This window comes from Panulirus ornatus, chromosome 6 (genome assembly GCF_036320965.1).
Source record: "Panulirus ornatus isolate Po-2019 chromosome 6, ASM3632096v1, whole genome shotgun sequence".
NCBI lineage: Eukaryota > Metazoa > Arthropoda > Malacostraca > Decapoda > Palinuridae > Panulirus > Panulirus ornatus.
Window position 1 is genome coordinate 6626406 of NC_092229.1, and position 13082 is coordinate 6639487.

At 38.0% G+C, this 13082-nt stretch overlaps 1 protein-coding gene across 1 annotated transcript in view; it reads left to right on the forward strand.

The window, feature by feature from the left end:
• Positions 1-13082, forward strand: part of Nipped-A (Transcription-associated protein Nipped-A) — a 107597-nt gene that overhangs the window by 61886 nt on the left and 32629 nt on the right. Inside the window, exons 19-24 of the mRNA XM_071662424.1 lie at positions 473-621; positions 4560-4731; positions 8249-8416; positions 9054-9266; positions 10853-11071; positions 12080-12176. Coding sequence (XP_071518525.1) covers positions 473-621; positions 4560-4731; positions 8249-8416; positions 9054-9266; positions 10853-11071; positions 12080-12176 — 1018 coding nt within the window. The remainder of the gene's footprint in view (positions 1-472; positions 622-4559; positions 4732-8248; positions 8417-9053; positions 9267-10852; positions 11072-12079; positions 12177-13082) is intronic.

The window sequence follows — 13082 nt, forward strand, 5'->3', positions numbered from 1 at the left end:
TGATTGTGCACACAATACGCTATGACACAGAGAATAGATATGAACCAGACTTGTTCCTCACATGTTGTTTATGATTTCTGCTCTGATTGATTTTCATGATGTTTCATCATAAAAAGCAAAGTGATAATGAGATTCCCCTTGTTTTTACTGTGCTGAGAGAATTCCATGAGATTGCTCTGGTACCCATTTGAAGCCAAGTATTACACCTAGGAACTTTGATATTGTTTTACTATTTCACTTCATACATCTTTTGCCACTTATCTGGGAGTAAAGCAAGTAAGGAATTTTACCATTGAGTCATTACCCTGCTCATATGCATGCCCAGTTAATTTAGATTTCCAGCTTTTATTTCACATTCTTATGTTTGCGTGCTACAAAATTATTTTTTAACTTCATTGTACTCCTTTTTGTTTATCTATTGACCTTTATGCTTTGATTTATTTTCATGCTGAGAAAATTATGTACTCTGCAGGCTGTAACTTACGAGCAGCATGGGTTTCTTGAGCAGGCTCAAGCAACATATGAATTGTCTATGTCTAAAGCTAGAGCAGACATGGCAGTAAGACCTGCACCATGGAAGCTGCAGTCAGAAATGAAACTCTGGGAAGAAAGATGGATTAGGTATGTGTCTACTTACAGATTAAATTTTTTTGTGATTTAGCATTACTAGAATCATTACCGGTCAATAAAAGTATGCTTTATTATTTTGAGGGTATATTTTCACTATATGTGTTATAGACTGTCTCAGCTGGAAAAGATAATGCATCACATTCACCCATGGGACACCAAAAAGTGTATATTTATATATGTCATCGATGGGAAGTCAGATGTTGGTGCTCACTATTGTAGGTAGTTTTAGAACAAAAGAATAATTTCTTGGGTATGAATGTTACTTGGAGGGGGCGAAAGTTCTGGGAGCGTTGATGAATGTGTGAAAGTCGAGAACATTGTCTCAAAAAGCAAAAATGGGTATGTTTGAAAGAATGGTGGTTCCAACAATGTTATATAGTTGCGAGGCATGGGCTATGATAGAGTTGTGCGGAGGGTGGATGTGCTGGAAATGAGATGTTTAAGGACAATATGTGGTATGACGTGGTTTGATCGAGTAAGTAATAATAGGGTAAGAGATGTGTGGTAATAAAAAGAGTGTGGTTGAGAGAGCAGAAGAGGGTGTTTTGAAATGGTTTGGTCACATGGAGAGAATGAGTGAGGAAAGATTGACCAAGAGGATATATGTGTCAGAGGTGGAGGGAATGAGGAGAAGTGGGAGACGAAATTGGAGGTGGAAAGATGGAGTGAAAAAGATTTTGAGTGATCGGGGCCTGAACCTGTAGGAGGGTGAACGGCGTGCAAGGAATAGAGTGCATTGGAACGATGTGGTATACCAGGGTCGACGTGCAGTCAATGGATTGAACCAGGGCATATGAAGCATCTGGGGTAAACCATGGAAAGTTCTGTGGGGTCTGGATGTGGAAAGGGAGCTGTGGTTTCAGTTCATTATACATGACAGCTAGAGACTGAGTGTGAGCGAATGGGGCCTTTGTTGTCTTTTCCTAGCGTTACCTTGCGCACATGCGGTGGTGGGGGGTTGTTATGTCATATGTGGCGGGATGGCGATGGGAATGAATAAGGGCAGACAGTATGAGTTATGTACATGTGTATATATATGTATACATTGAGATGTATAGGTATGTATATTTGCGTGTGTGGATGTGTATGTATATACATGTGTGTGTGGGTGGGTTGTGCCATTCTTTCGTCTGTTTCCTTGCACTACCTCGCTAACGTGGGAGACAGCGACAAAGCAAAATAATGATAATAATAATGAATGTTACTATTTTGGTGCAATTAAAGTTTTTAGCTCATTTTTGTAAATGAAATGGTCTATTGTAAGTAATATATAAACTCATAAAAACATGTATGATATATAGAAAGTGCGTGAAATATGTAAGAGCTACATAAAATATACAGGATGTTCTGAGTTTGTCATAAAAGGCAGTTAACTATTAACATTGCAGTGTCACCCTTTCCAGAATTTGTTGCAAAATCTTGAAAGTTTTAGTGTCATGTGCTGCTTTGGTAGCAGTACCTCTGACAACTTGCACATGATTGATACTGAGGACACCATTCAGTCATGGCATCAGTAAAGGAGAAAGCACTGCATATTGTGGTTAGTGGAATTTACAGAACTGCTGATGGGGCTCAGGTCGAATTGTACTAGATGTAACTAAGACACAGAGACATTCCCCTCTGAAATTCATGATGGAAAGCAATGTATGTTTACACAGGTAACAGATATTAGTGACTGAAACTTGGGAGGTCTTTCTCAGACACTGTTCTTGTGGAGTGTTAAGACATTCCCTGAAATGAATCCAGAAATCTTGAAATGTGATTAAGTGTGTACAGAGAGCAGTCATTCCAGGAAAAAACTAGTAATTATAAAGAAACATGGATACGAAGGATCTCTACATTTATAGTGTTAAGAGAGGCACTAAAATAAGAAAGCAAATTTTAAAATGTGAGTAGGTTTAAAGAGAGCAATCATTCCTGAAAAAAAAATTATTGTAAAGAAACATAGATAAGAACGATCTTTGCTGCCAGCATAGGCTCTCTAATGCCCGCCCATGGCACTTATGGTAGCATAAAGGAAATAATTTTTTTGGGGGGGTGGATAATTTTATCCATCTGTCTATCTATATCCTTGATGCCCGTTCCCATCAGGAACTCCCATCAAGGGGTGGCCATGGCGAAAGAGTCTCCACTTATCCCTGTCCTTTCATACCTCCCTCCCATACACCATTCCACACATTCTTCCACTATTTCTCTCCCTCCAGTATTCCTCCAACCTATTTGGCCACTCACACCAACTCCTTTAATTGTACTATCATACACACTTGTAAACTCCCAGTCTTGCATTCTTTCCACTTGTCCAAACCACCTCAAAGTATTGTGTTTCACCCATTCTACCACTTCACAATTCATTCCCTTTGCTTTGCCTCCCATACTACATCTCTCATACACCCCATCATTTCTTTATTCATTCCATCTAGTCACACCACATGCTCTTCTGAAATAGCTAATTTCCACAGCCTGGATTCTTGACCTCTGTAAATCATTCCAAGTCCATGTTTTGGCTGCATAGGTCAGGGTTGGGAGGACTGTGCCATCCCTTAATCTTTTCACTTCCATACTTACATCTCTACTCTTCATTATTCTGTTAAGTAATCCAATGACTTTCCTACCCTGTACTGCTCTCTCCCTTAAATCTCCTTCCATATCACCACACTTACCCAAAACAACTCCTAGATACTTAAATTCTCTCACTTCTTCCAGTCTTTCTCCCCTCATTTCCAAAACAAAATTTAGTATGCTTTCGCTTTTCACTCTGTTGTGTGGTTTTACAAAATCTTTATTATCCCTGTTTCCTTTCAAACACCATTACTTTACTTTTACTAGCATTTAGCTTCAATTACCAATGCTTACACATCATAGAACACACAACATTCTGCAATTTCTCTTCTTTATCATCAAACAGCACAGTATTATCCTCATACAGGCTTCTCACTAGCCACCATGTCTCACCGTCACACTCCATCTCTGCACCCCTTTTCCCAAGTTTATCTTTAATTTCCCTTATCACTCCATCCATGTGTCGAAGAACTTTCGCTTAAATCTCCATCTGCTCTTACATATGCATTTGCTCCTCTATAGAAGGCTTTCACACTATCCAGCAGGTGTTCCCCTATACCACATATCCTTAACACATCCCATAAAGCATTCCACTTGACTCTGTTGTACACTTTCTCCAGATCCATAAGAGCTGTGTACTACTTCTTACCTTTTGCTAAATTCTTTTCCACAGTCATCTTTACTGCAAAAATCTGATCCACACATCTCCCATATTCCTAAAACAATTCGTGCTCTTCCTTTATTCTGTATTCAGTCACTTCCATCACTCTTTCAATTTATATTCTTGCATGCACTTTTCCTGATATACTTAACAGACTTATTCTCTTGTAATTGCTAAGAATAAAAGCATTTTTTTTTTTCATAACATATGGGGTTGGGTCGCAGAGGCAGTACCACTGTTTAAGGGTTAGATGAATATAGTTGGGTCTCAGTTGGCAATACAACAGCAGAACCGACATTCAGCCTTACTATCCATTACCAAGTGCACAGTCCCTGGAAGGATTTTTCCAGTAAATCTATGAATCAGTGAAATAGACATTTAGGAAGTATTATATATCTAAATGAAGATGTATGCAATAGATTTAGAGAAGAAAGGACAAAAGAACATCAACAGTATACCAGCAAATAAGAAAAAAAAGTGTCACTTTTATGTTCATTTTTGCAATATTTTGAAGTATCACCAGCGAATGCGAAATACATTTCCTATTATATTCACTGGCTTTGGGTCTGAGGTATGAAAACAGTCAAAAATATACACTGTCTATGTAGGCATATGAAGTTGAAATGTAGAAATAAGTTATCAGTGCATTGTTTAATGTTGATAGATTGACCTGAATTCCTCACATCTAAATTTCCTATCTTTTCCATAGATGTGCAAAGGAGTTGAATCAGTGGGATCTGGTTCAGGAGTATGGTAGTAGTGAGGCTTCTGGCAACCCTCTCTTGGTTCTTGAAAGTGCATGGCGAGTGCCAAATTGGGCTCGTATGAAGGAATCCTTGGCACACGTTGAACAGTCTTATCCTAAAGAATTGGCTTGGAAGGTAAGTTTTATGCTTCTTTGTTCTATGAAATTAATTTAGTGAAATTAGTTAATGATTTACTGTTGCAGTCATTCAAGTGATTTGTCATGTATTCACAACTTTAACTTTTTGATTGTCATAAATTTTCTTTATTTCTTTTAATCCCATTTATTTTTCTTCATTCTATCTATAGTCCGTTCATATTTTCTGAAATTCTTCTCGTTCATGTGGTTATCTGCCTCTGCTTTAGGCTATTTTGAAGTTTGCAAGAGGGAGTCCTCAGGAATTTCTCCAGACATTAGTCACTACTGTGCCTACCTGTCAATTATAACTTTAGAATTCCTACTTTCCTAAACCTTTCCACCTTGCTACCAAAACAGTTTTGTGCCAGTTCACACTTACTGCATGTATTTCTATCAATCTCTCCTCTATATCTCTGATGCCTATTCCAATTGGAACTCCCTCAAGGGGGTGGCCACAGCAGTAGAGTCTCCATAACTTGTGAACTCGAGTGCCACTTCCTAGCATGTATTTACTTTTGGTATTTCTTCACACTCAGTCTTCTTACATATACCCATCCCTTGCTATATGGAGTAGTTGTCTATTTAAGAATATGAATGTAAAGTAGAATTTGGCAAAATGGAACCCATTTTTCCCAAGACATCCTATATATGATTTGTGGTGCATTCTTTCGGAAAAAGATCAGCAGAGACATAAGGAAAACACACCTGAGAATGAAGAAAACCTTTGCAGCCACATATTTGATATGATAATGTTATCTTGAAATGTTAATGATTTTACTAAAGATAAGGGACATATAGAATTAATGATGATATTTTCAATAGAGTGAATTGGAACGATATAGTATACTGGGGTTGACATGCTGTCATTGGACTGAAGCTTGTGCAATGTCCGTGATAAACCATGGAAAGGTCTGTGGGGCCTGGATGTGGATAGGGAGCTGTGTTTTCAGTGCATTACATATGACAGCTAGAGACTGAGTGAGAGCAGTTGAGGCCTTTTTTCATTTGTGTCCTGGCACCACCTCGCTGATGCAGGGGATGGTGATGCTGTTTCCTTTGGGATGGGGTGTTGCCGGGGATGGATAAAGGTGACTAAGTATGAATATGTACATGATGGGTATGTACGTATGTATGTATATGTGTGTTTATATGTATATGTTGATATGTATATGTACATGTATGTGTATATATGTGTGTATATGAGTGGATGGGTCTTTCTTCATCTGTTTCCTGGTGCTCCCTTGCTGATGCAGGAAACGATGATTAAGTATGATAAATAGATATATGATAAATATTTTTGATATTCGATGAAGAGGATGGCTGTTGCTGTGCAAGATGGTTTTTAGAGAGATGCAGTGGGGTTACTGGGAAGGAAAGCAGCAGTTATCTTATCTGCTGCAGGCACTTACCAAGAAAGCAGCTTTTTGTCTCCCAATTTAACTACTGGAAGGACTTTTCCAAATTGTATTTCCAAAGATCTTGCTGTGAATGCCCCATTTTGTAGCTGTAGAACATATTATTTACCCCTTTGTAAACTTCTAGGTCATGTTCGTATTTTAGATCAGAATTTGCAAACTTGCCTCAAAAATATGTATGAAAAGCTTCTGAGTGTTACTACCTAGTCAGCTAAGGTAAAGTTAGTGAACCCTTCCTCACTTTCCTTCTCTTCTAGAGCTTTTTCGTGTTCTATTCTCTTCCTCATTTACAAGATCTTGTCATTCGGACCGTATCAACCTCACTTCGTCCTTGTCCATGAAAGGCCACATCAGTTTCAAGGGCTACAATGTTTTCATGAATTTGTTGAGAAGTTTATGGTTGGGCAAGACCATGAAAATCATGGAAATAGGCTTATCCTCCCCAGCAGTTTCTTTTAATGAGTTTATGAAAAGATCATCTCAAGTAACTGCCTTTAAGGTGACTATCACACTTTGACCCATGAGCTGGATCAGTGCTGTTATGTTTTTAGGGAGACACTGCACCTTTACATTATTTAACATATTTGAATTCAAATATACTGGGTAGCCTGGGGCATTACCTAAGAATAGCATTGCCTTAATAGGGAGGTAATTTCTGTTGCATTATTAATTCATAATGGCAAAATTAGGCATTGGGTGTCTTATGAAAAATAGTCCGTCAACCAGACCTTCACATTTTAATGCTAAATCACGTTTGAAGTGGACATAGCAAAGCCCTTCACAGCAATGCCATTCTTGGAATGATAGAACAGCCATAGGACAGAATATGTTATTAAGTAGGAAGCTAATTAAAATAGATTTAAAGAAGTACTTTTAAAGTATTAGAGTGGAGGATGAATGGAGTAAATTGACTGAGTACATGGTTAAGGCAGACAGCATAGAAGAGAATTGTTCAAGAGATGGAGCCCAACAAATGCAAAATTCCCCCCCTGCACAGAATAGACAGATAGAAACATTATTTGGACACTAATAAAGATATGGACGTGTCCTAGATGAAAAGAAAAAAAAAAGCAAGGACGTGGAATAGATCCCATGGAATGGAACATTCCAGTGGCCATGGCAAGGACAAGTGACACACCACATAGATTTAACACTGCTTTTCTGATGAAATTTAACATAGAGACTCAGAGCTGTGTAAAAGTGAATCTCAGCATCCTTCATTTTGATTGGTCCTTTATTTTATGTTACACGTAAAAGGGATTTCCATGCATTGATTTTCCATAAAGCAAGAGATAGGTATATTAAGTACACAATTGACAAAGCAGTATCTTTAACATTTTCTTGCTGAATGTGCAGTCTTTTCTAAATAGTTTTTGACACTGCTGTCCATATTTGTTTATATCACAAGCATATATTCTCAACTCTTTTATTTAGTTCATATGTAAGTACACTTTGTATATGTCATTTCCCTGTTTTTTCTTTGATGTACATAAACCTTCATACTATAGCACACAATTCTGCACTGTTTTATTAAAGAATTTCCTTAATTTCTCATTTCTTTTTCTATTATTTTGATGTTACTTTTTCTACTCATCCATTATGTAAGTCAAACCAGATGTTGTTTCTAACCTATGTTTTAAGAGAATGCATTATAGCTTGCTATATCACTTAATCAAATATACCCTTCTACTTTCGCAGACAGACACTTACCAACAATTTGCATGCCTTCAAAGACACCTGGGTAGTATGTGCTCCATTCCCTCACCCTTGAGCTCTGCACCCTTGTTCCTTATACAGCCACAACCACTCTCAAGTACCTAAAGCTCTCTAATTTCTTTTAGGCCCTCCCCATTCAAACTTACTCTCAAATCATTATGCCTCATTCCATGCTACACCTTGTTACTCTACTTCTGTTCACATGCTCCACTGTCCCCTTTCTCACATCCTTGTCATCAGTTTTAGTAGTTTCTCTCTGTGGGCTTCCACCAGAGCCATGTCATTTCAAACAGCAACTGACTTACCTCCCATGCCCCTTTTTATATGGTGTTATAATACCTCTTTATTCTTGGATCTGAAGAATAATGATTACTATTCTAACAGATAAACTTATACCGTGGATATTTGGCAATATGTCACCCGGAAGAAGAACATCTAAAACTTGTAGAGAAGTTGGTGGAAGCAGCAACAGTGCTTTGTATACGTGAATGGAAGAGACTCCCGCATATTGTTTCCCATATCCACCTTCCATATTTACAAGCAGCTCAGCAGGTATGGCTCTGTGTTTTTCACTATCTTTTAACCTGTATGTTATAGTTGATGTAAGGGTTGTAATATTGACAAAGAATGCAACCATATATATAAATATTTTATTGTACGCACCATTCACAGGAGACATGTATGCTAAATCTTACTCTTCTGTTAAAGCACAAGTGTCCAAACCACTCTTCCATTTCCATGGTTTCCCCTGACTGCTTCATATGCTCTGGACCAGACCACTGACAGCACATCAGTCCCTGTATACCACATTGTTTCAGTTCAATCAGTCCCATGCATGCCTGAACATGCTTGAGCATGTCCATCCAGCTTGTTTGTTTACTGTTGAAAATTCAAAGCTTTACACCCAGATGATAAGTGGATGTGTTTTAAGATTCAAATTTTTTTTATCATACTGCGATAGCTTTAAGAAGGCTCGCAGTCATCCAGTTACCGGTTAATTGTAGTTTTTAGTTATTTCTGAAGCATATGAATTTAAAGATTTCCATTCACCTTGACTTTTTTTTTCTTACCAATCATGTCAGAGCATAGAAAATACTCCACTCAAAAAGGTTGCTTTCTCTAATTTGTAACTGTGATATACTACAGTTTTTTAGTTGATGTTCATTATCCATTGCTTATATTTCAACAGGTAATGGAACTACAGGAGGCTTGTCAGATTCACCAGGGCTTGGTGCATGGCCGAACAAACTCCCTGCATGATATGAAAGCTATTGTGAAAACATGGCGCAATCGTCTACCAGTCATTGCTGATGACCTTTCTCATTGGTCAGATATCTTTACATGGCGTCAGCATCACTATCAGTTCATTGTTAATCATTACACGGATTCAGGTGAAAGTCAGGTGAGGAATGAATGTCATAAAGTATTTATTTCCTGAAGCTGTGAACTAGATACTAAGATGACTGATTTGCATATGGGATCCCAGTAGTCCATGAACATTCAACAGTTTGTTTATGGAAGAAGAAATCAATTTATTGTAATGTATTAGGAGTTGAATCTATTGCAGTTTGCAGATGAAACAGTTGTTGTTGAAAAACTAAAGAGAATAACTGCAGAAACTAGTGACAGAGTATGGGAGAGTGTGTGACATGAGAAAGCTGAGAATGAATGTAAACGTATATGATAAAGTGCAATAGGGTGATGAAACAGGATGGTTCCAATGTGAGTTTGAATGAGAGGGACCTGGAGGAAGTAGAGTCCCTTGAGTATCTGGGATTGGACGCAGCAACAAACACAACTTTGGGGGCTAAATTGAGTCATATGGTGGGATAGTGGGCTAAGGTCCTGGGTGCATTTAAGGTGCTTGAAAGGAGAGGTGTTAGCAAAGATGGATATGTTTGAAGATAAGTAGTTCCAGGTGTATTGTATGGTTTTTATTTTAGTTCCTTGAGTGTGAAAGAACGTAAGAGAATAGACATGTTGGTAATGAAATGCCTGAGGACAGTAAGTAGTGAGAGTTGATCATCTAAGGAGTGACTGTGTAAGAGAAAGGTGTGGTAATAAGTGTAGTATGATAGATAGTGTTAGTAGGTGGTAGTTGGTAGGCAGCCAACAACCAGGAAGTTATATTACCATTACTACCCACCTAGGTTAATGACAACAGCTTAGTGAGCCCGCACTTAAGTGGTTGTCAAGTTGCACTCCTCTAAACCAGTTATCTTTCATTTTTTTTGCCTCACAAATGTGTGGACTACTGGCATTTGGTCCACAAACATACAATAACTTCATATCATATGTAACACTTGACAGTACTTAACTCGTGCAGCTCATCCTTCGTAACTCTAGATTTTCCTGCACTAGCCCTGCCTCATGGCAGAATGGTAGGAGCAGTAGATGAATAGGTAGGAAGGTTTAGGCAGGAGCACGAGATAGTAACATTAGAAGTATTACTTAGGAGCCGTAGTTCGAGATAGTCATTAGGATTATTAGGTAGGAGCCTTTGCAGACACTGCGCTAGAGTTGCCTTCTGCCACTGGCCTGTTAAGGGTGAGGCACTAAACGCTAAGAAGTGGCACTTGGGTTCTTTAGTTTTTGAGGCTCTGTTGCCATGGCTACCCATTTGAGGGAGTTCCATTGGAACAGGCGTCAAAGATATGGATAGATAGATGGATAGAGTGGATGAAAGTTTGGTGAAATGGGTTGGACTTGTGAAGAGTATGGGTGAAGAAAGGCTGACTTAAAGGATCTGCTAGCCAGAAGTGAAGGTAGGAAAGGGAAAGAGGAAAACAAGAAGGAAATAGATGGATGGTGTGAAAGGGGCTTTGGGTCTTTTGAGATCGTAGCATTCAGGAGTGTGAGAGGCATGCATGGGACAGAATGAATTGGGCCAACATGGTGTATGCTCATGATGTGCTGTTAGCTGTTGTATATAAAAAGAAATTAGAATTAGATAATGAAATGTACAGTATTACTGATATTCTCTTCCAGGGTATGCTTGGAGTCCATGCATCAGCTCAGGCTATCATTCATTTTGGCAAAATCGCACGCAAACACAATCTTAGCAATGTGTGTTTAGAATCACTGTCAAGAATACACACAATTCCATCTGTGCCAGTTGTGGACTGCTTCCAGAAGATCCGCCAGCAGGTCAAGTGTTACCATCAGATGGCCATAGCTACAGGAATGGGGAAGAATGAACTTCAAGGGGTTTGTATATCAGGTTTTTATGTTTATTATATGTATTATATTATATGTATTGGAAAAAATGGAAGGAACTGGAGAAATGATGAATTACAACAAATAAATGCAGTGCACCTTTTTAAGAAAATGATTGAGTACATGGAAAGTTAAAAAAAGATTTTGTGTTTAACCCATAAACTATGGGAGTTGTCATAAGAAGACTTAAGTCGCAGGCTTCAGGAAGCATCATATGGGTGGTAATGTTTTTGGTCATTCTTTTAATCCCTTGCCAATATTTTGACATTTGAATGGCTGATAAGCATTGCCATGGTCATTATTAGCACTTCCTTCAGAGAGAGCCACTTTCCAGGAGCAATCTGAGGTGTAAATACAAGTGTGAATGAGTGTAAAAACATTTGTAAATATATGAATTGCAACCTCACACAATATGTCATTTAGTATGTTTGTATCACAAGGCTAACCCTGCACCCTCCTACTACCTACCCTTGTGTATGGAGGGAACAAAGAGAAGCGGAAGACCAAATTGGAGGTGGAAGGATGGAGTGAAAAAGATTTTGAGTGATTGGGGCCTGAACATATAGGGGGGCGAAAGGCTTGCAAGGAATAGAGTGAATTGGAACGATGTGGTATACCGGGGTGGACGTGCTGTTAATGGATTGAATCAGGGCATGTGAAGCGTCTGGAGTAAACCATGGGAAGGTCTATGGGGCCTGGATGTGGAAAGATGGTAGATGTAGAAAGATGGTAGATTGGATAGTGTCATGGAGTTCGGTGAGTGTGTAAAATTTAAATCATATTTTGATAAAATGCAGTCTGTTGATTGCATATGGACTTTAAGCTCATTTTAGTATCATTTTTCAAAATGATTAGAATCTTTATCCGTAGCATTAGTTCCCTTGATAAGTATAAAAATCAGTTAATCAGTGAGCATTGATTTCACTACCAAGTTTGAGAGTACGAGTTTCTTTAGAAGGTATATCCATCTATATTAATAACTTCATGTTATTTTGACAGGGACTGGAAGTAATTGAATCGACTAATCTAAAGTTCTTCAATAAGGATATGACTGCAGAGTTTTATGCTCTTAAGGGCATGTTCCTAGCTCAACTTGGTAAGTCAGATTTGGTAATCATTAAACAGTGTAACACTTATCTTTTGCTGATGCATCTTGAGTTATCTTGCATGTGCAGTTGTTGGATTTTTTTTTATGAATGTGTACATAAATACATTTTTTTGTTCATTTGGTAGATTCACCATGGTAATGAAACTTATAAAAGTATTTGGTTTAAAAGAGGATTAAGGTAGTATTAATAGGTGGAGAAACTTGTAAGTGTAAACAAGAGCACCAATACTATTACCATAACTTAGTTATGTGTGAGAGGTGTTAAATGATATTGGTTCTTTTGTAAATGTGAGAACTCAAGCATCTCATATGTTATAATGTTGGGTTAAGCATTAGCTGGGCCGTAGAATGTTTCTGGTTTAGAATCTGTTCTACCATAAGTACTTATTAGCAAATTGTATGCTACATCAAGTTTGGCAGCAAATATAATGCATAATCAGCAGTGCTTTTTTCAACTGGAAAACAATTAAGCAAGGAAAAATCATGAGATTAAGTGTAATAACTGGATAAAAAGACACCAACTGGAAAAATATGAATGCCCAGCGAGGAAGTTGGAACACTTACTTATTACTGTACCAGGACTAAAAATTACCACAAAAGAAATTGAATGAAGATGAGATTCTTGGTTGATGACGGTACTAGGTAAGCCTTAAATAGACAACTACGCTAAGGGAGCAGCCCCTAGGGAAATATAGCATTATACAGTGTAAAAAGCAAGATAAGATGAATAGAGGTTTAAAGAAAAAGCATTATCTTATCTCACTTGTGTATATGTATGTAAAGAGAGAGAGGGAGAAACTGAAAGAGCTTTTTTTTTTTTTGACAGAGCAGATTGTTATTTTGGTAAGGTTTGAATATTATTTTGAAGCTCATTTTCAAGGTTTAACAATAATA